The sequence below is a fragment of the Phalacrocorax carbo genome, chromosome 4, assembly GCF_963921805.1.
Source record: "Phalacrocorax carbo chromosome 4, bPhaCar2.1, whole genome shotgun sequence".
In the NCBI taxonomy this organism is placed as follows: domain Eukaryota; kingdom Metazoa; phylum Chordata; class Aves; order Suliformes; family Phalacrocoracidae; genus Phalacrocorax; species Phalacrocorax carbo.
The window spans coordinates 1,925,445-1,953,068 of NC_087516.1; the positions used below are offsets into that span (position 1 = coordinate 1,925,445).

Here is a 27,624-nt window from a genome sequence, read left to right on the forward strand (position 1 = left end):
AGAGATGTGTTACCCTAAGGATCTGCCAAGTTTTACACGACAAAACCCAGGACTAAGGTATTCAGGAAGAAGCATCGGGATTAGATGGCAGCTGAGCAGAAGTTCAAGTCCCAAATTTGATGTTTAAACTCCACCTAAATCACACCTACAGTACCTTCACTTTTAATATTTCTTTTCTGTGTTGTCTGTCTCCCCCTGGACCATTAGGGTGGAGAGGGGAAGCTGGGTCCTGAAGCCAGTTAATGTGAGGAAAACTGGCTCAAATAAATATCTCCAAGCCCTTCAACAGATTGTTTTAAGCTCCCTGTTAAACAACAATATGGAGATGTATTAGAGATCTCCCATTTCTTGCCGAGGACTGTAAATCTGTACATTAATTGCTGTCTATGAAGTGCCTTAAGAGCCTTGGACAGAAGGAGCGAGAGAAATGCCAAGCATTATATTATTAACTCCTCTGCCTGGGCGTGTGCTTCGGAACATGCTTTACATTTCAGATTAAAGCCCACTTGGAAACAACATGCCTCAGACAATCAGATGATGCTCAGAAGACAAAACTATGTAAGAAGGGAAGAAAAGGGAATAATTGCAGGCAGATGGTGGAGAGTAGAAGGTTACAGGGGAAAACAAACCAGGTGTTGGGACGAGGATGAAGACATCTGGCTACCCTCACAAAGCTTTGGTTGGCAATTGTTAACGCAGCTTTGACATGGCAAGGGTTAAAAAGCTACTCAGCTCGAAAATGAAGTCTTCCTCATTTAGAAAAAGGTGTAAGTTATCTTTGCTTCGTATTCAACATGAACCGCTTACAAGTTTCCACAAAGCAATCCTAAGGCTGTGAATGTATCAGAGCAGTACAGGATCTTCTCGATGTCTGTCTGCACCCCTTCCAAACCATCAAGGTCAGCCCCCGAATCTGCCTGCACGACACGAGCCTGTGTCCGCCAGCACACTCAGGTTTGCGGCTATGCAACCGCACGCGTGGGTACAAAGCAGGCACTAAGTTTTGCCGCTTCGTTCTTCCTGCACGATGGGTAGAACTCATCTATTTCTAGCTTGTTCAAGTCATCGATTCCTACGGCTGTGGGATTCGGTGAGCCTGAAGGCCAGCTCTCTACAAGCTCACCCGAGCGTTCACCAGGAACATCACAGGTACGTACGTGTTTTGCAGCAATTCTGGAAGACCCGACAATGTTTCCGTTATTGTCCAAAACATCAATTCCTTCTTCCAGTTCTGTGTGCCTCATCAGGACAACATTGCAGATATTGGCACTAGCTGAGGATGAGAAAAGCATGATGATTAGCAACGCAGCTCTGGTCAATACCAAATGGCAGGCTTCTGTTCGCCGTGACAGCCCTTCAGCTTTGCTTGCATCAATCTGCCAAGAAGTTTCTGCAAGTCAAGGAGCCACTCTCACACCGAGACAAAGATGTGTTTCTTAACAGGAGAATAATAATCGAGATAATTTTCTTTTACTTGCAAAAGGATCTGCTGACACAATCAGAAATATACTGATGCCAAGAAACACCAGTATTCCCAGATGTTGGTGTTCAGATGTGCTCCCAACTCCCACTGTGATTCTTCACCTGACATTTTGATCTACTAAGTCAGTCATGTCCTTGCACTGGGCTACGGGTTGGTCTTGGCCAACCAGGCACTGCTGATCGACAGCTGCCTCTTCTGGTGGTACTTCTCAGAGCTGGGTTTAACTCCCCTTACTAAGCCAGCGGACAAACTCTTCTTAGTGGATGTTTAAGGTATGATGGAAATACACTGCAAGGGGTTTCACTGAGCTATGAAGGACAGCTCAGATCTGAGCTCTTAAGGAGGACAGAATTATATTTTTAATCAAATAAGACAAGGTTGGGTTGTTGCCATGGACACGTATCCCATTAGTAGGGGTCCTGCTGACTACTTGCCCTTATTTCACATATTTTAGCAGAAAAAAATGGCTCTGTGGAGTTATTTTCTACTAGAGACCCACTTGTTTGCTTTAACAATATTTTTCCTAACTCTGACACAAACCAGCGGCGCTTCGGAGGACTCTGGTTCCCAACATTCACATTTCCCAGATGCCAGCCCTGCATTTGCAGCGGAGGCAGAGGCAGCTCTGGGACCCTTTCTGACACCCCCACCCCCACCCCACCCCCCGCCTTGCCCAGCCTGTGGCTTTTGTAGCCTTTTTGAGGTGACCCCAAATTCTGTCCCTCAAGTAACGTGTTAGAGTCAGGGTTGAGGAACATCCTTCCCAGACGCAGCTCCTGTCCAGGGCACAGGCACTCCTTAATTTTTTTCCAAAGAAAAGCTGCTAATTCCCAGAAAAGTTTTGCTTTTGATAAACTGGCATTTTCCAGCAGCCCCCCTCCCCCCCGCCACCACATTTTGTTGCAAACTTTCCAACCAGAACTAACACAAACCTACTGTTGCTGCAAGTACCACTGCTTCCAAAAATGTGTTTCTGTACTGCTTGATGGGTTAATATTCGCTAATTAATCTCAATTCATGTCATATAACAAATGTCTAATTTTTTGAGGGTGGTGGGTGGGTGAGCCCTATACGAATGCAGCTCTCTGCAATCAAGGATGATTTGTGGTGACAAATGCTCCTTACACTCGAGAATAAGAGGAACATACACACACGCACACTCTGTCTCTCTCTTTAATATTCAAACTACCGGACCACTCTTCCCATCTATCAAAATATCTGTGTTACCAACCCTTCAGCTCCCTTAATCCATGATAAAAAAGAAAACAGGCATTGCATTTAAAGCAAGTTTAGCCCCTCTTTTTTTTGTTTTCCTTTTTCAACACTCACATGCCCCGTCCTAGCTTCCAGTCAAGACTGAACATATAAAAACACGCCAGCAGAGATGCTCTGGCCAAGCCAGGATCCACCAGCACAAGGCTCTTGCAAGACTCACGATGAGGCGTGCAGACCTGAAGCTCCCACCACAGCCAGATGCTTCTCCAAGGCTCTGGATCCTATTAGGGTTTTATTGTCCAGGCCCCAGATTCAAAACCTGATTCCAGCCCGTTTGTCTGAGACAAGCAACTTAGTTGCTCCCGTTCTGTTTCAGTAAAACACTGAGAAAACAGAAAAAGCTCCTAATTATGGGTAAACTTGGATTTTATGGAAGTCTCAAATACAGGGGGGAATGGGAAATAAATAAATATATAGGCAGACAATTTGATTTTCAGAACTTGGAAAAAAACAGTGATAATATAGCCTGGAAAATACTGTGAAAACACTTAGTGACATTAGAAACTGGCTTCAGATACACAAGCAACCCACTACCCTATTTCTATACGTATATAAATATCCCCTGTAAGCCAGGGCACTCTCCACACACTAAATACATCCTTGTGCACCGCTTAAACACATTTAACAATTTTAACCCCACCCACAATAAAATAAAACCGAGAAGAAATCCTTCCTCCTCCTCACCTCCCTTCCCTCCACTCAGTATCTTTCTACGAGCTTTAACTTCCTTTGGATCAGGTTTGGGGTGCCACCTTTGGGGTCTTCTTTTAGTTTTCTGTGGGTTTGTTTAGCCACATACGTCTCCAGTATAAAGCGCACCGTCACCAGTGACACCCCTTACCTTTGTGACAGCTCCCCATACCCAGTGCTTAGGAAGAAGTGTGTAAACTGGGCTCTTTGCAACATCCCTGGGCATTAACGTCCTTCACCACCTACATCTCCAAGAAAAGGCCAAGCCCCTTCTTGTTCAAATTTGGGAACTGCAGCTCTCCAGAGCACAGCGCGGACACACTCCTTCCCCTCTCCTGCGCTGAAAGCCTTCATGGAGAACAACTTCACCACCCAAACATTGCTCCGGGGTGGCCAACATCAAGCACAAACCCCTCTTGCATCCAGCCGGCCCCGGGGTGTGCAGAGCATTGGCCATTTCTACGAGCTCTTCCACCCAGGATGGTTTGCTGGGTCTGTCCCCTGGGGCTGGGGAGGGTTTTTCGAACTGCCCGTGCTTTTCAGCTACTACAAATTACCTTTGGCGGAGGGTGAGGGTGCAGTCGAACCTCCCGGCACCCTGCTCCAGAACTACCGGCTGCGAGGTGGGGATCAGAGCAATCGGAGCCTGTACCAGCTACCTGGGTACATTCATGACTGCCCCCAGTCTGTGTTACCACAGGTGAGGTCTGGAGGTCCCGGCAGATACATCCCCACACCCTACACCCATCTCGGCATCTCACGGTGAAAGTGGATTTCAAGGAGGAAGCAATTCTGTTAAATATACCCTACAGGCCGCGCTTCTGCAGATACGGTTTAGTTTATCGGGCAAAGACAACTGTTACATGACCCAGAGAAGACAGGCACAATATCTCTGAGGGCAGTAAGACCCATAGACCAGTTTTCCCAGTGCCTACTCCAGCTTCCCAAAGCTTTACGAGACTATTGACATCTCTGGCTGTCCTTCACCACAGCAGGAGCTGTGCTTCCCCAGGCCTCCTTCTCTCATGATCCCTTGGGATGAGAGACCATAAAGCTCTGATGCATACCTCCAGTTTTCCAGCTGCTATCAACCAGCACAGCTCACCCAAGGTCGGTGGGAGAGAGAGGCAAAGAGCCAGGAGAAAACTGCTTAATGGTAGTGGAGCAAGAGCTTTACACCAGCATCTGGCTTTTCACACAGAGAGGGTGAAATTCTGCCCTTTTGCTGGGAGCTGGTGGTTCAAAAGCAACGGGAAGATACATCTTAATTAAACAGTTTGTCCAGGTCTGCAAACTAATAACTTGCAGCTTTCAAAACCACAAACCAGCAATTAGTGGGAGGATTCCTGATGTCCTGGCACATAATGAAGCATGACAGTACACAAATAAAATAAGAACTAGAGAATTAATTACAGGCTAAACAACTTAATTACGGGTCCTCAATCAATGCCGACACAAGCGTAACCTCTTTCTCCTGACACCTTGGTATGAAAATAGATCAACCCGGCAGCAAAGGCTTCCCGCGTGCAACCCTGACTCAAACCCAGCCTCAGAGCTGCCTCCTGGGTCTCGCGCTTACCTCTGGTGCCCTCCTGGTTATAAAAATCAAAAGAAAGCTGAAACCCTCTAAAAATATATTCCAGGAAAGTTCCAGGAAAACAATAACAATGTCCACAGGTTCCCTATATAGAAGCAAAGTGCACAGAAAAAAGACTGAGTGCAACCTACAGCCCACAGCCGCTGTCACCCCTTGCTCTGCGGGCAGGGCAAGCAGCGGGTTTTCTGGCAGAAATAATGTTTAAAAGCCCCAACAACCTGGGGCCTTTATAAATAAACAAGCTTATATATAAAATTTCCTTACGCCACTGGCGATTTCTCCGCAGCTAAAATAACTCATCGTTTGCTGGATGGAGTAACCACGGGCTTCACCAAATGCCGAGTCCAGCGTGTCCCTTCCCTCAAACGCCGAGCAGTTAGCTGACAAACTGCAGCAGGGTTTATTTTGTGCTCCAACAAGCCTGCAGGAGCCTTAATTCTTCACACACTTCAGTCTTTTTTTAATCAGTGGCTCTTAGAAATCTGTATATTCAGAGTAGGAGCATTTCATTGCATTTTTATTGTAAAAAAACCCTAACGCTACTGCTTCTTTGAAGATTTGATTCGGTGGGATGCGAACCAGATCTTGCAAACTAAATATTCTTGAATTTGGACAGGCAAGGACCAGACAATGATGATTTTTTAAATGGCTTGAGTGGAAAGTGCAGCTTGATGAAGCCTCGTGAGCTGCCTCCGCCAGCAGCCCTGCATCATTTTCCTGCCGAAATGCTGCTTTGCACCATCCCATTGGCGTCTGCACTGACTCAGGGACCCACCGACAAGGGGACCCGGCAGCGACGGCGTAAAGCGGGAAGGCAGGAGTTAGGTGTCCATCCCAGTGGCTTTTAGCCTCTGATAGGTTTATAGCCAACACGTCGGATATAGAGAAAAGGTGTTATTTCTTACCGACAGCAGGGAATGGCACAAACCTCTGGATCAAGAGACGAGTGGAAGGGGTAAACTTGTTTGCTCTCTGAACCAGAACATTAAGGCCCACCTTTGAATAGAAAACAAAACAAAACAGAGAAGCAGAAACATTAAGTACGAGGAGCAGGGCAGGCGCCGCAACTTGCAGACAGCAGCAGAGCTCTTCAGGGGACAGACTGGGGTGTCTCTCCATGCAGAAGCGTTTGAGAACTAAACCCACACACACACTGCAGGGTTTAGCTGTGTTGGGTTCAATCTTTATTCAACGAAGGGCTGAACCCAACTGTTAGGTTTAAATGAAGGGTTGAACCCAACCATTGGGTTTAAACACTTTCCAGCTAAAAGACAGGCTAGAAACACCTGCAACACCATTCAGTCCTCCTGGAAATGCCCATTTTTTTCCAGTTTACTGACATTATCCCCATCCAGGCCAAAATCATTAGGGCTGGGAGTCATCACCCAGCCAGGAAAAAGCCAAGTATCAGTGGTGGTGGTTGGCCCGACACAATTCATTCCTCCTCCCAGGGTCTGTGCAAACTACGCCACCCCACTCCCTTGCAAACATTTAGGCTATAAAGGAGCTATTAATAGAAACAACAAATAGCAGGCAGTTTATAATAAACCATGGATCATTTTTTTTGTAGCCTCCTCCACCACTTGAATAATGCAGAGCTCTCTGCAGTTTTGCAGGGATCTAAGTCATTGTGTATGTTAATATAAACAGCACGGAGGAGAGTTGCTGCCTCGTCAGCCTCAGCGTGGTTGGATAGTAGTGATAGTCGGAGAATTTCCATCAAAATTTGTTTCAGGCAGAACTGCGGTTATTATTTAAACAAATCTATTCACAGGGAATGAATTCTGTCTTCAGATTACTCTCCCCTATAATATTTACTCTTTTTTTCACCCAAAGTAATCCAAATGCGCAAACAAAACCCAACAGCCCCGAACTGGGAATTTGAGCAGAAAATGCAAGTCTTCAGCAACACCCGGCCAAAACGTTTTCTGCCAAATATGCAGCAAAATTAAAAAAAAATATATATCAGTCAAAGCCAAAAACCCACCAGCAGATAGTGATTTGGGAGGGAGAGGAGAGGAGAGGAAGAGGAGAGGAGAGGAGAGGAGAGGAGAGGAGAGGAGAGGAGAGGAGAGGAGAGGAGAGGAGAGGAGAGGAGAGGAGAGGAGAGGAGAGGAGAGGAAGAGGATTGGACAAGAGAGAAGAGGAGAGGAAGAGGAGAGGAGAGGAAGAGGAGAAGAGAAGAGAAGAGAAGAGAAGAGAAGAGAAGAGAAGAGAAGAGAAGAGAAGAGAAGAGAAGAGAAGAGAAGAGAAGAGAAGAGAAGAGAAGAGAAGAGAAGAGAAGAGAAGAGAAGAGAAGAGAAGAGAAGAGAAGAGAAGAGAAGAGAAGAGAAGAGAAGAGAAGAGAAGAGAAGAGAAGAGAAGAGAAGAGAAGAGAAGAGAAGAGAAGAGAAGAGAAGCAGCATGGGAGAACATATTTGCAAGCTGCTACATTATACATGCATCTGCAGTGCATCTTGTCTTTTCAGAGGCTGAGAGGAAGACGTTGAGAAGCACAACTGCTGGGTAAGCCCTGCATAAGTAGAGTGCTGGTTTTCAAAACCCATGGAGCGTTTCTAGAGTCCCACCATGTTTTCACCAAGACCCCAGGCAGGAACCCTTCCTCCCCTTCTCAGAAACCACGACTCTAGCACTGAGCCCAAGAGAACCACGGTGGCTCTTCTTAGTCTGGGCAAGGATGAGGGGTTTGTCTTAATCTTCTCCCCCCTCAGAAATGACTGAATAATTTTTTTTTTACGTTCTCCAAGTGCTGGGATGCGTATCTGCAAAATCTGAATGCTTCCAGAAACTGTAAAGCAGTCTAAAACGGGTGCCTTTAAGAGTAAAAGTAAGACAGTCTTAAGCCTGGCTTTGCTGGTACTGCCCTATGGATTCAAGTATTTGGAGCCTGGATACAGTTCATCTGTGTAGATGACAAATTTTGTTGGGTTTGCAGCCTCTTCTCATAGGTTTGATCGAAGGATTTGACCGTGAATTGGAAGAGCAGCAGCTTTTGAAACAGAAAAAATGAGTCTGGGAGAGACACCGCTGTGAGGCTAGTGGTAATAAAAGCATTTTACTTTCAGATTCAATTTGGTGCTGCAGATGAACTCGCTCCTCCACTTACAGCAACCACCCCGCTGTGAATATGAAATTAAATGTTGTTATAGATTTAAATCCAATCTCCCAAATTCCCAACGCGAGGACTAGATTTAGGAAACTAATGAGGGTTTGTTTTTTACAGTTTTGAAATTGCTTTAGCCAATCTGTGAACTCTTTCCCGCAGGTCACCAAGTGGGATGACGGTAAACAGGTCAAGGAGAGCAACCAACAACGAGCAGGTACTCCTCAACCTCAGACCACTGTAAGCAAAGGGGCCATCAACAAGGAGAGCTTAATGAGTTTAATTCCTAGGGGCTGGCCAAAGAACACTGACTATCGAGGCAAATTCATCACTACGGAAAAAACCACAGGATGATTATTATTATTATCATTATTATTATTATTATTATTATTATTATTATTATTATCATTATCATTATTATTGTCATCACCCTTCCTAGAGCCTGAGTCACAGATCTGGGATCTACAACACTGGCACTGTACAAACACGTAATGGAGAGTCAGGTGGGATTCATCACACCAAACGTGGTAGAATCATAGAATCATAGAATCGTTTAGGTTGGAAAAGACCTTCAAGCTCATCAAGTCCAACCATAAACCTAACACTGCCAAGTCCACCACTAAACCATGTCCCTAAGTGCCACATCTACACATCTTTTAAATACCTCCAGGAATGGTGACTCCACCACCTCTCTGGGCAGCCTGTTCCAATGCTTCACAACCGTCTTGGTGAAGAAATTTTTCCTAATATCCAACCTAAACCTCCCCTGCCACAGCTTGAGGCTGCTTCCTCTTGTCTTACAGGCTCCCTTTCCAGCCCAGCACAGAGAAATGAGACTTTTTAAGGGTTTTTATTCTCCTCCCAAGACAGGCATGTACAGGTGCTCACACAAAATGTCCCCAACAGTGCCCATTCATCCCTGCTGCCTATCGAAGGAGTCCAGGGATGCAGCTCAGATGAAGATATCTACACGGGTCATGTCTCAACTCAGGCAAGATAAGCATTCCTCCTTGCAGCTGGGAGCTCTGGGCATGCAACTGCAGTACTGGTTTCAGCGCAGTACTGGTTTGGGATATTCCTGCACTGTGACCCAGATTAGGGGACAAATCAAGGTTTTTCAGATTGCCTGTTCTTCTGAGGTTTCTTTCTCCAGAGCACTTCCTCGGTCTGGCTGACAGAGCATCCCAACAGCCGGGGGAAGCTGGGCACGGGGGATACATTACAGCGTGACCGCTGCTAACACCCCGCAACACGAAACCGGGGCTGCACGCTGTCAGCGGGAGAGCAACCGTACTCAGGGCTCTGCTATGCCTCCGGCAGCGCTCTGCCCTTCCTCTTCTCCAAACACCAAGAATTCCTGCTATTTATTTTGCTACCGGTTTTGTTTTCAGCATCAACAATGTTATCTCAGCAGAAGGACAGAGTTTGCGGTGTCGCCGTACTTGAAGCCGCAGCACCAGACACTGTCGCAGAGTGACTGTGTAATAATAAACCAAGATTTCTGTTTCCTTTTCTTTTCCTTCTTGTCTCAAAAAGTTCCGACTTCATGTCCACCAAGATCTAAATTTTAAAAGCACAGCAATTTTTTTTTTAAATCCTGCCCTTTTTTTTTTCCTTTATGACTATTAAGGTTTTTGAAGCCTGAGAGATGGTTTTTGAATGACTGAAGTTGGCAACGACCAAGCCATTTGATAAAGGTCTAACTCTACACCTCTTAAACCAGTTCTAGAAGTTATTTCACTTAACTTTGAGAGGGAATTTTTATAAAATAAAGGAATATTAGGAGTCCAGCCAGCAAGGTAGCCATCAGTTGGTAGATGACGCCAGCTAAACGTCACTGCAACGCTCTCTAGACGTCAGTAACTACGTTGGTGAGATCTCCACTGGTTTAAGGGATTCAGCTTTCCCAGGTTCCAGTAGCCTTGGGGCAACATGGGCCACTAGAGTTGGAGCTGCCTGCTCCAAGTCCTAGAAAATCAACTTGGTAGGAGGGACTGGCTCCAAAGAAGCTCATCCTTCAGCCCTTGATTCACCAGATTGCTGAATTAGAACACTAATTGGATCTGATGAGTCCCATACAGCCAAACTGAAGAAAAGAGCATTAGGAGAAGGAAAGAACAAAATCATTCACTAGGGCTGAGAGGTGAAGATGGAGGCAGAGAGATGGAAAACTGGGCTGTTTACCAACTGGAGCTTTACCAAGTCAAGGAGAACAGAATGGAGGAGTATAAGGGAAGGGAAAACAGTAACAATCCAAGTGGAGAAGGCAGTCAGAGAGGGGCGAGAGTAAGGAAAGGAGGAAAGTTGAGTCATACGCAGGATGACAGCAGAAGGGATGACCGCAGTAGCCCCACAGGTGGATGCTTCAGTGGCGTAGCCTTAAGAAAGAAGCAAGATTGCAGGAAAGGTATGAGCAGGAAAAGAGGGGATTAATGCTGATAAAAAGAGAAAGTTGGTTTGGAGAAAGGATTTGGGGGGTGGGGCACGCCCAAGACAAGAGGTGGTTGTTTCAAAGGTGAGATTTCCATGCATCTGGGTCGTGTACAGAGGCGACACCACACCTGGGGCAGAAGGAAATGGCACGGATGAGAACAAATTTGCTGGAAACAAAGACACACCAGTGAAACAAGAGAGAAAACGCTGCAGAGAAGCACAAGGAGTTCGGCAGGCGGCGAGGACCCGGTGGTTGCCATCTACTCCCGAGCCCAGAGGCGGGGTGACGGGCACTGAGTGCCTCCCCAGAGCATACCACATCTTTGCCTCCACTAGATCAAAGGCTCTAGGTTGTGCCTTTGGGAGATGCCTGCTACAGCTCCAACCATTTACAGGCTTGATGGAGGAATCACAGGCCTGGGTTTCCAGTCTGAGTGATCACACCACGCTCGTCTGGTGCATTCCTGTATCTGGACTTGGTATCTGTGAATCATTAGAGAAGAGGAGGTGCAGGAATAGGAGCTTTTGAGCACAGGTATCCTGATTTTAGAGCCGGGCTTCATTTTAAAACTTTAAGCAGCAAACAGAAGTTTATCACCAGCTCCTCCAACCTACTGTGATTCTCCTCCTGCTCCTGTCTCTTGGTTCACCTCCGAGGAGGCGCCCGGCTATGCTCCATCCCCTCCCCATCCCTCGCCCTACTTTGCACCAACTTCCTCCGGCTTTTAAATGTTTCTTGACCGCCCTAAGTGGCGGATAGTCCTGAGGGCAGTGGGTGGCCTCCCGCCCCGTCTCACAAGCTGATTACGGGCATCACACCAAATTCGCAGGCTGTCAATGCAGCCGCTCCACACGGCTCACAAACAATTATCAGGAAGAAGGAGCTGGGATTAGAAAAATCCACAGGGGCGCCTCCACCTAGAGAGGAGAGTGAAAAATTGCGCGCGCGCGTGTGTGTGCGCGAGTTAAGTGTGCGATGGGAGCAGGGAAGGAAGAACAACCCATGGTCGGTGGCACCGGTGGCGCGGGAAGGAGCAGGGTTGCTGCCCCAGAGCGCTGCCTGCAAGGATGCTCTCCCTGCCCCGAGTCGCACACGTTGAGACTGAGAACTTGGTCTAACAAGCTCCTGTCCTTCCTGAACATGGGGGAAAAGAAAAATCTAGATCTTATTTTTTTATTGCTCCTGAATTTTTTAAGTGTAATGAGCCGGTCCAACTCTAATTTGTCTGAAGTTCTCAGATTCTCCTTCTAGCCTTGGTTAGACACCCTCAGGCATTGCCTGGCTTTATTTTAAAGGACAGAGCTGTAAATGTAACTTTTTATTATTCTCACTCCCCGGTATCCCCCAGCAGATTTTGAAACCTGCTTCTTGGAGCAAACGTATCCCCTATAAATGGTATCAGCGCTACGGTTGGCAGAGCTGTGGAAGCCAGGGCTGCAAGGGCAGGCATTGCCAACGCCGGCTGTGACACAACCATCACAACACTAATATTATTTTACAGTGATAATCTTGGGCTTGAACAGTCTTCACCTGTCAGCTTCCTTAGGAGAGAAAAAATAAGATCTTTCTGCTGAAATCCTATGTGACAGTGAGAGTGGCTTGGGTTTTAAGGGATGTTTTCAAGACAAAGCACATTTTGATTTTGCAAAATGCTAACTTTTTTTGGGGGGGGCAAATCCAGCTTGTTTAAAACTATCATTTTTGTAATGTCCATTTGTCCAGAGCTTTAATCTGATCTCTCAGACCCACAGTGGGCTTTGCTGATGAGACTCCTCCACAAGTTTTTTGTTTGTGATACAGCTAAGCAGAAAATTTAGGCATTATAATTCTTCTGTAACATCTGTGCCTGACCGGTTCCGACTGCAGCTGAGATTCCGGCATGGATTATAATCTCCAAACCCTGTGGGAATACAACCAAAAATCTCAAAGGCAAATTACAGTGTCTCGAGAATTCAGAAGCTCTGCAGAAACCCTACAGTAACTACAGGAGTCCCCAAAAAGCTCTGTTTTCTTGAAAATTATACCACCAAGACTTCTGTACAGAAGAAAGTTGCCCCTGGATGTCTTACTAAGCCGCCTGCATCAGAGAGGTGTGATTTCCCGCTGCGAGAGCAGGAATTTGAGTCCTGGAGCATCTAGGTTTGAGTTTCTGCTCCGAAGAGCTTCCTACATCGGTCCCGGCACCAAGTCACACAGCTTCTGTCTCTGTTTCCCAACTGTGCAACAGAGCTGGGAGCGAAGCCCAACCTCCTGGGGCGCCCCAAAGTTCTGCAGGGGATCCCATACAGCGTGCTGGAGGCAGCTGCAGCACATACGCTACTCCATAGCGAGAGCTCTGCCCTTTGCTCCTGTCCAAGTGATCTAGTTGCATTTAACTTCAGCAGATTGTTGCTGGCTGCTTCTTTGAACCCCAGTTGTGAGCTCGTGGAGGCACTAGCCTTCAGTGGGCAGGTAGGCAGGAGCGGCTGGAGGGACTAACCTCCACCTTGGCTCTGCTGGTCGCAACCACAGGCTCACCTAAGCCACCTTTTTCTTCGCCCAAAGGCAACAAGCTCTCACACGCTCCATTTCTGCACAGCCGCTGCAGGGACAAGAGGAGTGACAAGCAGCTGAAGGGAGGCAACATCTCCAATTGCTGCAGCAGTCTGCTGGATGAAAACGTGGGCAAACCCACAAACCAAGAGCAAGAGTGTCAGGGGTCCTAAAACTGATTTATACAAAACCCTATACTGGCAGGAGTGTTTTTTCCCCTTGATTTTTCCAAAGGAAAAAAGTATCATGGGATACTTCAGCAAACCAGACTAGGTCATTACAACCATCTTGTTTCTCTCCAGTTTTAGCCTAATTTGTTTTTATAGATATTCAAGTTTATCTCCATATACTTTCACAGTTTGTGAAAGCACCAGGTGCGCACCATACAGTAAGCCGGGGTGTCACTAATCCATACTGGCACTGGCTCCCTACCTCCACTGGCTTGGTCTGGAGTCAGGATTTAGAGTCAGGAAGCAAGGAGGCACTTCTAAAATGAAAAGACGTGGATCTGCCTGTGAAGAGATGCTTTAACCACCCTCCCGTACACTGTGACCAGCAGTGACTCCAAGGTGAGTCATCAGTAGCTGACAGCACCAAAGTTATTAATGGCTTTAATCGCCTGATTTTTTTAACCCAAGGTTACCCAGTAAGGTAAGCCAAAAGGAAATGTTCCAGTCCTGGGCAGGTACGTTCTAAGTGTATGGATCACTACAAAATATACAGCCTGGCTGGCAGTCATGGTTACATGACATTGCATCTCTATCTTTTATACGAAAGACGACAAAACACCTACTTTTGTCAGAATTTAGCTCAGGTTGCTAAGTGAGAACAACGTATTTATTTGCCTCTGTACTGAGAAGACCACAAATCCCAAACTTGCACTTAATAAAAACCTTCTGAGAAGTTACAAACCCCGGTATATTTGGAAGGGGAGGGAGGGAGCCTGGGTCCTTTAGGGGAAAACCCTAGTGTCCCATCACTTGTTGGGTTGGCAGCTGGCCTTGATGATCCTAAGGTGTCTTTTCCAACCTTACTGATTCTGTGATTAAGAGACGCCTGGTCTCACACACGTGTTTTTGCTTCCCCTTTCATCGGGGGAGAATCAGAGCCTTATTGCAAGGGGGAAGCTCAGCGCCATCGTGCCTAGGCAGTCATGATAGACACTCCCTGGTTAAGTTACATACACCTATATATGTAAAACACGCTATGTATGCCTGGCAGGCTTGCTGCAGTCTAATTAGAGCCCATCCCATCAACAGGGGAGGGCCATGCTAGCAGTTCCAAGGTCTGTGGCACCTCCAGGGTACATGGAGTGGACAACAGATGGACGACAAGCTAATGACCTGGGCACCAAGCTGAGCAAGAACACTCTGCTTACTGGGAGACGTCGGATACACGGCCAAATGATACTGGCAGAAGAAAGAAACACTTTGGAGTGTCTGCATGGGGTCTTCAGCATCACAAGGAGCAAGATGCGGAGCCAGTCTTGGCAGAACCTGAAGCCGTGGTTGTGGAAACGAAAAACCTGACATTTAAAGCTCTGATCTGAGGACTATGGAAACCAACGGCAATAACACCACTGCCGTGAAATGCTTCAAGGAGGACATACGGAGAAACCCGAAGACTCAACACCACAGGCTCCAAGTGAGGCAACCCTTGCTAACACCACCGGTCTCCAGTCTGCTGGTCACAGCACCAGTGATCACCCGGAAACCAGGGAGCGTCTGCTCACAGCCCTTGTCTGGATCTGGTTTCATTTGCAGGCACTTAATTGCAGCCACAAGAATCACTTCGGGGTTCAGACCTAAGTTATAGTCTAAGGCCATAGTACTGAAGGGCCAAATCAGATGCAAAAGTGATCAGCAATACAGTCATGAATCGAGTTTGGGTCTGACACTAAAAAACTTACATATAAAATACATTTAAAATGGTTAATAACAATAAAATTGGCTTTGATTACACAGCTTTTTTAACCTTTTAAAAATGTGGCCCCCAGTTCAAGAAGGACAGGGAACTGCTGGAGAGAGTCCAGGGGAGAGCTATGGAGATGCTCAGGGGCTGGAGCATCTCCCTTGTGAGGAAAGGCTGAGAGACCTGGGTCTGTTCAGCCTGGAGAAGAGAAGGCTGAGGGGGGATCTCATCAGTGCCTATAAATATCTGAAGGGCGGGTGTCAGGTGGATGGGCCGGGCTCTTTTCAGCGGTGCCCAACGCCAGGCCAAGGGGCCACGGGCACAAGCTGGAACACGGGAAGCTCCCCCTGAACATGAGGACAAACCCCTTCCCTGTGCGGGTGCCAGAGCAGGGGCACAGGCTGCCCAGAGAGGCTGTGGGGTCCCTTCCCTGGAGACATTCACCCCCCGCCAGGACGCGGCCCTGTGCCCCTGCTCTGGGGGTGCCTGCTCCAGCAGGGGTGGGACGGGGTGAGCTCCAGAGGGCCCTTCCAACCCTCACCAGTCCGGGATTCTGTGACAAACTTAGCAGAGAGCAAGAGTGTGCGCATGTATGCATGTCTGCTGGAAAGAGTTTCTGTGTAATTACAAGCCCTCCGATCAGTGTAGCTCTTGGCACTAGAATATTGGGGGGGGGGGGGGGGGAAACATTTAAAATATGCTTGGTCTTTCTCAAGTCTTTTTACTACTCTCTGCCTTTGTTTGCCATGCTTAGGAAAACCAGCTGGTATTAATTGCGCTTCATACACCACCATCATGAACAGCAGCCAGATATCAGAAAATAAGGGCTAATCACAGGAATCCACTCAATTGTTAAAAAAAAACCCAAAAATTACCGCTCAGTGTTCAGAATAGCAGTAAAACGAGACCAATCAAAAGAAAAGGGAGGAAGGAGGCTGGTGTATGAGGGATGTGATAAAAATAAACTACAATCACAGAAGGAAAAACAGAAATCTAGGTTACTTAACGGTAATCAGACTCCTCTAAACATATTGTCTGCCACAAGCAAAGCTCGGAGGAGTCGCTCGCTCATGCGGAGCCAGTAGCCCAGGTCTCGGCACGTGCCCGGCGGCAGAGACGGTGCAAAAGTGTCACGTAAGAAGTTAGAGATGGAAGAGATCTTTTCCCACGCTCAGTCTTAAAATTATCCCTTCTGATGCCTTTGTAGCCTTACTTCAAGTGATTGCTTCACCTGAGCACTGCACAAGAGAAGAGATAAAATTCTGGATCTGGCATAGATTTCCTTGCCCGAAGCTACGCTGTGAATTGTGTTGAGCTGGGAGTAGGTGGAAAAAAGAAGGAATGTTGGGGGAAAAAAATATTGAAATATTGAAAACCAGAATATTGATTCCTCCAAACACTCATCCCAAAGGGCTGCAAACCAGGAGGCCCAGATGTAGCGCTGGATCTAAGAGAGAGAAGCGTCGCCTCTCTCTGCCAGCAATTCCTCTCTCTAAAACGGGAAAAGGATCAGGTTATTTGCAAAGATTTCCTAAGACTTCTAGTTTAATTGCAAGAAGCGTAAAGCCAAAATCTGCTCTTCTGTACGCGTGAGAAAGCAATTTGTTTGTCCCTCTTGTTAGATAAAGACACAGAGGGTGAAGACGATGGGAAGCACAATCACAAGTCAACTGATCTGTCATTTCATGAGCCTTCTCCCCACGTCGCTTGCCAACTGCAAACATGGAAGGGGCTCGCTTTAATTAATACCGGGTCTCAGCAGACCACTGGAGGCACTGGCACTTGTTTTCAGGTCATCTGGTCCTAATAGGCTCACACTGGGAGGTGATTTGTTGCTAACTGACAGCAGAGATCAGTTAATGAGGGCTGAGGCCTTACAGTCCAACGTAATGAACCTCAGGGCTATTTCTATATTATTATTTGTCATCATCATTTAAAAAAAAAAAAGGCAAAACTTCTCGAGGAGATGCTGGTTATTAATCCAGATATTTACAATATAAAAATCACTCCCAGCTCTGCAGGATTTTCTCTGGACATCTCTGCATCGGGAGTTGAGCACGCAGTAAGCAGTGCTACGGCTTAGCGGGACACCAGCTAGTCTGCGGTAACACACACATTGGTAGCGTCCCCAACAGCTCGTCTACACGGGGACATCGGGATACAGCGACTTCATCCCGTTTTCGCACACCCTAAGCGCCACAGCATGCCTCACTTTGGAAGCTGACCTCCTTCCAGCACCAGGAAGAAGAAAGTATCCATGAAGGCTGCTGCCCTTCCCAGCTCCCCCAGCTACATCGACAGAAAGCTCCTGCCTCCCCGTAACAATATTCTGACTCTCAGAGCACCAGAGCTACAAAACCACTGCTATTACAGAGCTCACGGTACTGTTTGCACACGCTAAGGGCACCCCAGAGAAGCCCAGTCCGGTGGGGCCATCGTAGCACTTACACAAGAAGGCAGAAACAGCCCCTTGGCATCTGTACCACTGAAGGAAGATTTCCTCTTGCACAAGCTTGAAACACTGTAAGTACAGAATATTGTGGCATCATCTTTCCTTACGGTGCTTTTAAAGCTCTCCCATGATGGACAGCCAAGGTGTGCAAGATAACCAGGCACTGGGGTTCCTGCTGGGGATGCACCTACAAGTTACGTGGACAGATAAATCCCAGCATCGTTTCAGTTTCTGCCTTTATTCAAAGCTTGTTGCTCTGTACAGACTACGAGCTCCTTCAGCACCAGGGAGGAAACAGTACAACTACCACAGGTACAACCATGGAACAAAGAGCTGATCTACCATCAGCAGACTGACGAGCCACCCACGCGCCACCAGCGGTGACGACCACCCTGCGGTAACAGCAGGCCACTGCTGGTTTGCTGTTATTTGTCTACAAGTCTTGGTGTAGCTTTTCACACTGCTTCCGAGAACGAGTGCTCCTCACAGCATCAATGATGGTCACTTCTGCACTCTGAACTATCTTTCTGCTTCAGCTCCTTTGCAGTCAGCCTAGGAGGAACCAGAGATTTTGAAGACCTGCATCAGCTGTCCCAAGATGGACATCTCCGCTCGCCGTCCAGGTGGTTTCCTTACCAAAGCCTGTCAGCTTCTCGGGGTGACAAAACTCTGCCAACATCACTTCTCCGTGTCTCCTGCCCTCTATCTGCCCCTGTTGCCAAAATGGAGAGGAGCATTAATGCCAACAGCGTGGAACCAGTCGTCATCCCTCCGCTGCAGCTGCGCTGGGGGTTGGAAGGCAGGTGAGCGGCAGCAGCACAACAAGCTGGAGAGCTTTGTTTTACTAATTCACAGGGTGGAAAAAAATCTGAACTAAAGACGGAGGAGTTCAGTCAAGCTCTCCCATGCTACACCAGGAAACAGTGGACAGAGAACGGCTGCTAACTGAAGTGCTGAGGTTGGTGGGACGGGGACTCAGATTGTACTTCAGCCGCAAAAGCGTGGAGCTGGTGTGACACATCTTCGCGGGGTTATGAAGCGTGGGAGCTCACACCAGCGCAAGGCTGCTCTGTGTGCACAGTCCGGGTTAATTCTGCAGTGAAGGGGTAATACAGGTGACACAGGGGAGCAGGACGGCAACCGGCGAGCAAGCCAAGCCAGCAACGCGGAATACTATCAAGCAGAAGCGTATCCAATAAAATGGACAGTTTCCACTCAAAACTACAAGGCACTTCACCACCTCTATGCCTTTTGCTACCTCTGGTGCAAAGCTGTCTGGCAGCTGCAGGAGAACACAAAGATAGGCTTTGTGCAGACCTTCTGCTGCCCACTATGGACACGATGTGCCAAACCTCTCACTGCCAGTTCCCAGCCAGCAGCTCCTGCCTCCATAGTTCTCCTAACAATCCACAGCCTGCTCCAGACAAACATTTTTACCTTGTAAAGAAATCTAAACAGGCCAATGCAGCTTTTTCCCTGAAGGTGAACTGGGGAACCTGGGTATAAACGGCTTGGTGCTGACCTCCTCCATTGGCACAGTCTGTTTGCAGAAAAAAATGCCTGGAAAAGGATGGCTGTGGCTTGAGAAAAAGGAAGAAAAGTCTTGGCCAGCGGAAAAAAATACAACTGCTGTGGGATCTTTAATGTTCCAGCAGAAAGGGTACAACTATACGTTTCAGAAGCTTATTTGAAAATCCAACATAGGAAATAACTTCTGTAAGTTGCTTCTGAAAAATGTACCTGCCTCCTCGGGAATTGGCTGACCCTGCTAAAGATGTCAACTTGTGCGTCTGGGGAATCCAAGTATTAAAAACCCGATGACTGCACCATGAGACCATGAGTTTAGCAACATTAAAAGCTCCTCTCTTACAGATTGCTTCAGACATGACTTGAATACTGTTTTCAGCTCGATAGCTGTCCACAGGTGAAAGATATGATTTCAAGGACTGGGGTTCTTTCAATTCAAGGTGCTGACCCACCAGGAGAGTATCTCCAAAAGCCTGCCTCTGCTCGGCACGTCAGCTGTCACACTGTCGCTCTGCAGCCGCAGAGTCACTCTTTTAACTTGGACTAGGCTAATTCACCACGAGTTAATGCACGTGTGGATAGTCTGAGTTCAGCCAGCAGCAAAGCCACGGTGCGGGACGTGCTGGAAGCCACCAGCAATACAAGTCTCCTGCTGGAAAGTTTGGGCATGCATGGACAGAGACACCTCATGGTTAAAACAATTTTTGGTTATGCAGACTGAATTCTGTCAATTAAGAGAAAAACATGCTTGGCAATTCAAACAAACATCTCAAAAGCACTGCAGTACTACTGTAAGGGAGCAGTTACTCAGTAGTGAAATATATAGATATAAAGCGTTACCCACTGCTATTGAGACAGCACTTATGACAGCTCCCAAGTAGCCCTGGATGAACTTGGATGTCGGAGAAGGCTTTGGAAAGAAAAACAAAACATATTTTCAATAAATAAACTGCTGGTTATTAAAATGCAACCAAGCTTTTTTGTTTGTTTTGTTTTAAACCAGAGACAGGTTTAATTTTGTCATATTGTTCTGTGACACATGGTCTGTCATCTAGCAGCGGCAAAAGCAAGGAAAATTGTAGCCTCATGAGCAAGGTTAAAGGGGATGGAAAATTAATTGGCATCAGAAAATAATAATAATAGCAGCTTAAAGGAAGTATGTGAATGAAATTCAGCAAATGGTACAAAATTAGCATTCTTCTACACTAGTGATGAACCCCAAACTCTCCACATTAAGTACTTGTCTTCGAAACATTATTTCAATCAGCTGGATAGTTTCCAGCTCAGCTTCCCATCTTGAGCTTCCCACATCCTGACATGGGACAAATGAAGGCTAAAGCGATGGAAGAGAGCAGGAACAGCCCCACCACCTCCCGGCACCGCTGCTGGTAGCGCATATAAAGTCCTCGGGAGGTGGCAGCGTGATCATGGAGCCGCCTTCTGCTATCCAAAAACCCAGATACCATTTTGCTGTGTTCTCATTTACATATTAACTTAAACCATTTCATACCAGTTAGAACTATACACTGGTTCAGCTCAAAGGCACAGAGCGTTACTTATGTGCCTCGAGTGATTTTGAGATCCTCCTGCCATTTACAGCTGAGGTTTAAAATGGAAGCCTACACAGGAGAATGGCCAATCTATAAATTCATCGCAGTGCCGACTCCGGAGTTTCTATTAACAGCGAAGAGACAAGACTTATGTTTCCGTGTCAAAACAGACCTAACGCGCTGCACGCGCCACATATGTTGGGTCTCCTCACCTTTGTCGCGTTGCGGTTTGCATAGTTGACGCAGGCATTGTGGCTCTGATTCAACCACTAAAGAGGAAACAAGAAGAGACAGGCATAAACATAACTTCACAAAAAAAAAAAAAAAAAAGAAAAATCTATAAACACGGGAGCGCCGCGGGTAAACTCATCTCCCTTTGGACCTGTTCACAACTTGCCACCTCTTTCCAAAGGCTCGTGCATGCCTTGCATCTGATCTAGTGCCCTTCAAAGTGAGGGACAGAAATCCCAAGGCACCCAGTGCCCAGAGGGCAGCTCTGCTTCCCTGTACGCTTGACGTGCAACTCTCCTCCCCCCCAAATCCACCTCCAAACGACACCTTGGTGAGCTTTGGTCTTTATTTTCATCAGCACCAAATCCATACTGTAAGACGGAGCAGTGAGCCCTGCAGCAGTTTTATCAGTCACTTGTTAAGCTCCGCGGCTCTCAACCAGAGGGTCATATAAGGCTTCAGCTGAGGAACTGGAGATGAGCAGATGTACCATCTTACGGATACGGATGCCACTGAACTGGTATTTCTATCCACAACTTTTTGGAGCCAGATTTGTCACCAAAGCAGCATGACAGCAGCTGGGTTTGAGTAGCACCATGCTCCTGAAGGGGTTTTACCCAAAGCAACTGCTGGTAATGTAAAGAAAATTACAGTTTTCATTCCAAAACACTACGTTCCCCGTTCAGAGCATGTTCAGAACTGGACTCCTCTCCAGCTGTGGCCAGAACTAAGATGGTGGAGGAGGAATGAAGTGAGGGTGAGGAGAGTGAAACGAGGCGCTAAAACACAGGCACCAGTCCAGTCATTGCTGAGTTCATGGCCCAGGAGCACATTTTTCCTGCTGACCAGCTCTTTCCCTGGAATGTTGGACCTAGCAAACCTTGCTTTATTGTTTTCTTTAAATAATAATTTTTAAAAGCCCCTACAAAGTCAGGTTGCCAATATGTGCCGGAAATTTGCCTCACTTTTCCAGATGTGGGGATTTTTTTTTAACCCCCACAGCTCATTTCTACATTAGCAGGTCCACAGGACGAGGCTAGAGCTAACCTGAGACACGTACATTTTGGGCATCAGCAGCAAGTACTTCACTGTACAAGCCCGTTCCTATAGGACGCAGTGTTTCTTGATGCAGGAATCTGCATAGTCCCTAAATCCTGTGCTATTTACCTGAATAAATCTCCTTTTCAGAGAGATGTAGGCATACTGCTCAGCTATTGCCCTTAATCTAGGGTTTAAGCCGTCTTAGGTTGAAGACACCACTTCAACTACCCTTTTCTTGACTCCATCATCTTCCCAGGTGGTTGCCTGACACCCTCTTGGGATTTTTGGGTGACGCCTCTCCAGGCTGCTACTCCTTGTACTTGCATTTTTCAGAAAGGGGTGAGCCCTGTGCCCATCACGGTGGAGGGGAGAGTTCAAGAACCACTCGTCAAGCACCAGCGGCTCAGGCAGGCTACGACTGCCGGACTTGCCAGCTATGACTTCCTCCTTGAGTGGGCTCAGTTTGATTCTGCGTTTGAAATCTTCTTTCTAGTTTTAAAAGGATTATTCTATCCTTTTAAAGCCAAAAGTTTCTCCCAGCTATGCTGTGATGGTGGGAATAGGAGCTCCTCCTGTAAGCCATGCCTCAGGTAAGGCACCCAGCCCAAGCCCGCTATCCGGGCTGGCTCGCTCCTCACTCACGCAAGAGTAACTTTTCTAAAAGCCAACTCTTTCCATTGTAGACCTCTAAAAACAGGTGAGGCAAGGTGCCTTCAAAAATACGAATGAGTCTAGATGCCTCCAGCCACTATCCCACTCCCAGCAGGTAAAGCCACATGGTACAACCTATAGCGAAACACACCGAACCACAAGTTACTGGCACGTACCAATATATTCTCGGTTCTGCTGTCTTTCTAACATACTAGGCAGATCCCATTCTGCTTTGATATTTCTTAACTGCATAATTCTCTATCATCACTTACACTGTAGACAATAAAAAGACATTCGCAACTAAAAATAAGTCTGAAAGTAACTTGTTTTTGCATTTCAGTTAGTGCAGAAATTATACTTAAGTGAGGTGTTTACTATGGATAAAACTCATTCACGTGCACGCCTCCTCCCCTTACTCTTAATTCCCGGAATTTTAATGGGAAATAACACCAACACCTCCCCGCGCACATACTTGTTTTTAACCCAAACGCCCTGTAGAGCATTGAACACAGAGGTTCTCACCTTTACAATGCACAGCTATTCCCGAAATTCCTGGACACGGCCCCCTCCCCACCCCCAGCCCTGCACACACATGGCACTTCCAATGGGAATTCACTAAGGAAGATCCCAACTACTTGACAAGGTGTCTTCAAAACAGCAGATGTGTGAGCTTAAGGACCTGCATTTTCATGGAAGTACACACTGTGCAGTCATTTACACCTATACAAAATGGGTCCAAAACGCTGATTTTGAGATCCTGGGCTGTTTTGCGTCTCCCTTGCAATGGCATAAATAGCCAGGTGCTGGAAAGTGGACCCAACAGTTTGCTCATAGCCCCTTCTTGACCTACCAAACCTTTCCCTAATTATACCCAGCCACGTCGTCTCCCCATTAACTAAAGCACTGCCAGCGCAGAGAAGCCATGTGCATCAGTTTGTCCTCTAGACACAAGTCAACCGCTTGTTCCCTTTCCATCATTCTCCACCCATTTGGACGGGCGTTACCTGCCAAAACACAGTGGACGCCAGCGTCTGGTTGGGCAAAAGAAGACCAACAACCTGCAAGAGAAGAGATTTTTCTCATTAGCAAATGCATTTTTGGTTTGCTCTCTGCACTCTTCTAGGCATGCAAACAGCAAGCCCATTTCTAATGACTTGAATAAATTGTCTTTATTTATGGCTTTATTTCATTATAGAATCACAGAATGCCCTGAGCTGGAAGGGACCTCAAGGATCACCGAGCCCAGCTCCCATCCCTGCACAGGACACCCCAAATTCACACCGTGTCTCTGAGGGCCTTGTCCAAGTGCTCTTGAATATCGCCAGGCTGGTGCCGTGATGCCTCCCTGGGGAGCCTGTGCCAGGGCTCCACCACCCTCTGGGGGAAGGACCTTCTCCTAATGCCCAGCCTAACCCTCCCCTGGCACATCTCCCTGCCACCCCCTCGGGTCCTATAGTTATGGAAGTTCCCTTCAGCCTATCGTCTCTCAGTTTTCTGGTGGTAACGTAGCTGCCTGTGAAAGCTTTGCATCTCTCATTGTTGCTTGCAACACACCTTGAAAAGAGTCTGGCAGCAGATACTGTCCAAAGATTAGTCCATTAAAATATAATAATTTCTTTAATCCAGGTATTTCTGGAGGATAACACAACCATTGCATGATTGTGAGTTCAAAGTTGTTACTGTTCGGGGGGGTTCTTATTTTCCTTTGGAACATTCGCTGTTTCAAGCACAAGAAAGAAATCTGATTTGAACATCTGAAGACAGGAGTGCCACCTGGAAGCACATGTGCTCCTGTTTAGGAGCCTGAATTTTGATATAAGAGAATTGTTGATGTCTCATACTCCGAGCTGCGAAAACTCCTGCTTGGGTTAGGAGCTCAGGCTGAGGATCGCCACCTCCCAGAGGCTTACGGCAGCCCATCCCAGCACATCTGGCCAGGTGCTGCCTGCACAACGCGAGATGCCACAAGCTTTGCAAGGTCACCCACCACAGCACCCAAGGCCACACACGTGTATGTTGCCTATACAGCCCTGAGAGCATCCCTGGGATGCCTCGGTACACCTCACAGGCATGCCCTCCACCATTCTTTAAAGGCCTCATCTCTTACACCGAGCGCAGCACTGCCAGACTCCTTCCTACCTTGTTTTATGGCAATCTTTCCTCTTAAAGGGTAAGAAGTTGAAGAAGAGGAAAGGGATGCAAAGCAAGGGGACTCTCAACAATAAACCCAACAAACACAGACAGGAAGATGAGTTCTTGGGTAAGAAACAGGTAAGATGAGATACTTCCTAACGTCACTGTCCTTTTCTCCTGTCCTGCACCTTAAACGTCTGACAGTTTCTGAAGAAGACAGGCTTCTTGTCGCAAAATCACACTTGCACCTTTGTTAAGAGTATAAAGACTGAACAACTCCTTTTAATTCCAAATACATTTACTTTCAGGGCACTTGTGAACTGCAACGTCTTTGAGACATCTGGGAAAGAAGGCTGTGAGTTCATTCCCACGCTCAGACCATCTTCTGCACCACTTTTCTTTCAGTTTCTCCCCAGAGAAGCTGAGAAGAAAGAAAACTCCCCTGTTAGAGCACAGCGAGCCTGCCACAAGGAGGGATAAGCTAAAGCCATCTCTGCACATCTGCAGCAGCATCAGTTGAAGAGGAGGCAACTTCTACGCTTAAGGACGTAAGAGAGAAATAACAACAAACAAAAGGGTAATAGGGTTGGGAGGCCTGATTTAATTTACATCTTCTTTCCTTTCTCCTCCTCCTCCTTTCCTCCTACAGCCTTTCGTGAAGTTACAGCTACTTTGTACGCTGGCCGAGCGCCAATCTGTGCAAGTTACACTAATTTACCGCTTCCATTCAATATGTGGATCTCGTCATTAATTACGCCGTTGCCGGTCTTAGCCAAACGAATTCAACAGGCGATGAACCTCCTCACCCCAGGACTGACTTACGCCCCTGAAGCCAGCGGGCTAATGAGGCTCCGGAGGAGAGGGAAGATTGCAGGCAGCTACTTACATTGTCAGCTGAAGCTGAGGGCCGAGAAAAATAAAAGAGGAAAATAAATAAATAAAAAAGAGCACCCAAAATCTGTATGACTGAAAGAGGCACGTTTAAATGCAAACTCTCCATATGTGCAAGAGTCTGTCAAGAAATGTACAGTTTCACTTTTAATTACTGTCAGGGGAAAAAATAACTAAGAAGGAAAACAAAATAAAAAAAAAAAAAAGCTTCTAAATACTAGAAGAGTACCAGCTACAAAATTTAATTGCCTATCAGGTGTGAACGGCCCTTCGTGCCCCCAAAGCCAGGGCTCAAGCTGCCGCTCGGACATCTGTCAGCTCTGAGCAGCCTCGCGGCGCGTTGGCGTTACGAGCTTTCCTCTTGCAAGCCCCAAGTCCTGCCTCGTGTGTTAGCGCGAGTCATCTGCGACCCCGTATTACACCCGGGTCTTCTCTGCACCCTTCGAAACCTCAACAGGACCCCCCCATTTTTAAACGGCTGGGGAAAATAAGGTGCTTAAAGCTGTGGGTGGCAGCTGGGAACAGCAGCACGGCTTTTGCTCCATCCGCACTGCCCGAGCCTCAAGCTGGATTTCCTCAACGCAGATCAATCTTCCTCCTTGGAGCCTTTCATCCCTGGGATGAAACACAAACCCAGGGTAAAAGGCTACAGCCCTGCAGCTGCCTTGCTCATCCCACCCTACAGCAACGAGAGACAATGTGAGTGGCTGGATTTGCTCTCTCCTGGGCTGAAATCTGGCTGGGCAGATACAAACCCTCCCTACACTTACATATACTCCATCCTGTTCCCACTCTGCCACTGCAACCGATTCTGGGGTCAAACCGTAACCCTGAGTGCGGAGAGGACAGACGGAGGCTAAAAAGAAAAGCAAACGGTTGCAACTCGGGGAAAGAACAAACAGCCACAGGATTTGCTTGTGTCAGGGGAGTAGCTGCTTCGGCCAGAAGAGAAACAATTATTTTCAGCAAGACCTTAACCTCTTTCACAGTGAGCTAAACCATACTGAATTATTTTGCATTAGCTATAGGGGGGGGGAAAAAATCACGTATATAGGCAGCATCATGTATTGACTGATAGGCGGCAAACCTGTTAATACATAATCTGAGCACGTCTCTGCCGGAATCTATGCGGGGTGTTTAACTGACCCCCAAACACTGGGAGAATTAGCGCGGGTGCAACGGCACGCCGGCACGGCTTTGCGGGCGAGGACAGCCACGCTCGCTCAGCCAGAGCCCACCGCAGGCACATTAAGTCTCTCTTGAGGAAATCCCATCCCCCTATGTGAAATGCAAGACTCAAACTGTTTTTATGCTAGAGCAGGCTGCCAATTTTGTCACTAAATTTCACAGATCGATTGGCATAAATGTTACATTTTAATTTTAACATTTGAAACGTTTGGGTTTTTTTTTTTTTTTTAAATGACAAGAGGTTCCAGTTTATCCTTTACAGCTAGTGAAATTGGGCTCATCTGACAGCTCTCGGCTCCTCTGACAGCTCTGGATTTGGGCCGATTTCATTGTCAATTTGATCGTTAACTCATTTTTGTTTAACCTTTTCTTTTAAAATGCCCCATACAAAGTTACCACCAAACCCTTAAGCACAACAACAAATAGTAACAGCCGCGATGATTCCTGCTTTTAGGTGTTAGCAACCCCGCTATCGCCGCCTGGGAGAGGGTCATTACCTTTAAGCGAGTACTTCACCACAGTCCACTGGGTTTAGGAAGATTAAATTTAGCAGATTTTCCCCCTTTAACCATTTTAATATGCGTGATCTAATAAGCTGAGCCAGGAGCTGGTGGCTAGGAGGGCCATCTACCTTCTGGCACCGACTTTGGGTGATTCAGGGCAAAACTGCATGCCTCGGTTTCCCCATTAGTAAAATGGGGTTGATTAATCGTTCCTGTTCCTGAAGACGTGCTGAGGTTTCAGCATTAGGAAGACAGGCAGAATTATCTCCCTTCTGGCTTTTGCTGTCAAGAGCTCTCAAACACTTACACATTTCACAATAGTAAGTACAAACTAAAAACGCCCTTAGCAATAACCCCACGGAAAGCACTCCCCGTTTTAATTAATCAAGACAAGAGCGCACGACACCGGCCTCGCCGTGCTGTAGCTCGTCA

The 27,624-nt window shown here is 47.1% G+C and overlaps 1 protein-coding gene across 7 annotated transcripts in view; it reads right to left on the minus strand.

Moving 5' to 3' along the window:
- Window positions 1-27,624, minus strand: part of SFXN5 (sideroflexin 5) — a 108,129-nt gene that overhangs the window by 33,525 nt on the left and 46,980 nt on the right. For all 7 annotated transcript variants that reach the window (XM_064448808.1, XM_064448809.1, XM_064448805.1 and 4 more), the window contains 5 exons: window positions 23,482-23,535; window positions 20,767-20,823; window positions 19,849-19,914; window positions 5,951-6,041; window positions 1,158-1,273 (listed from right to left, as the gene is read on the minus strand). In XM_064448808.1, coding sequence (XP_064304878.1) covers window positions 1,158-1,273; window positions 5,951-6,041; window positions 19,849-19,914; window positions 20,767-20,823; window positions 23,482-23,535 — 384 coding nt within the window. The remainder of the gene's footprint in view (window positions 1-1,157; window positions 1,274-5,950; window positions 6,042-19,848; window positions 19,915-20,766; window positions 20,824-23,481; window positions 23,536-27,624) is intronic.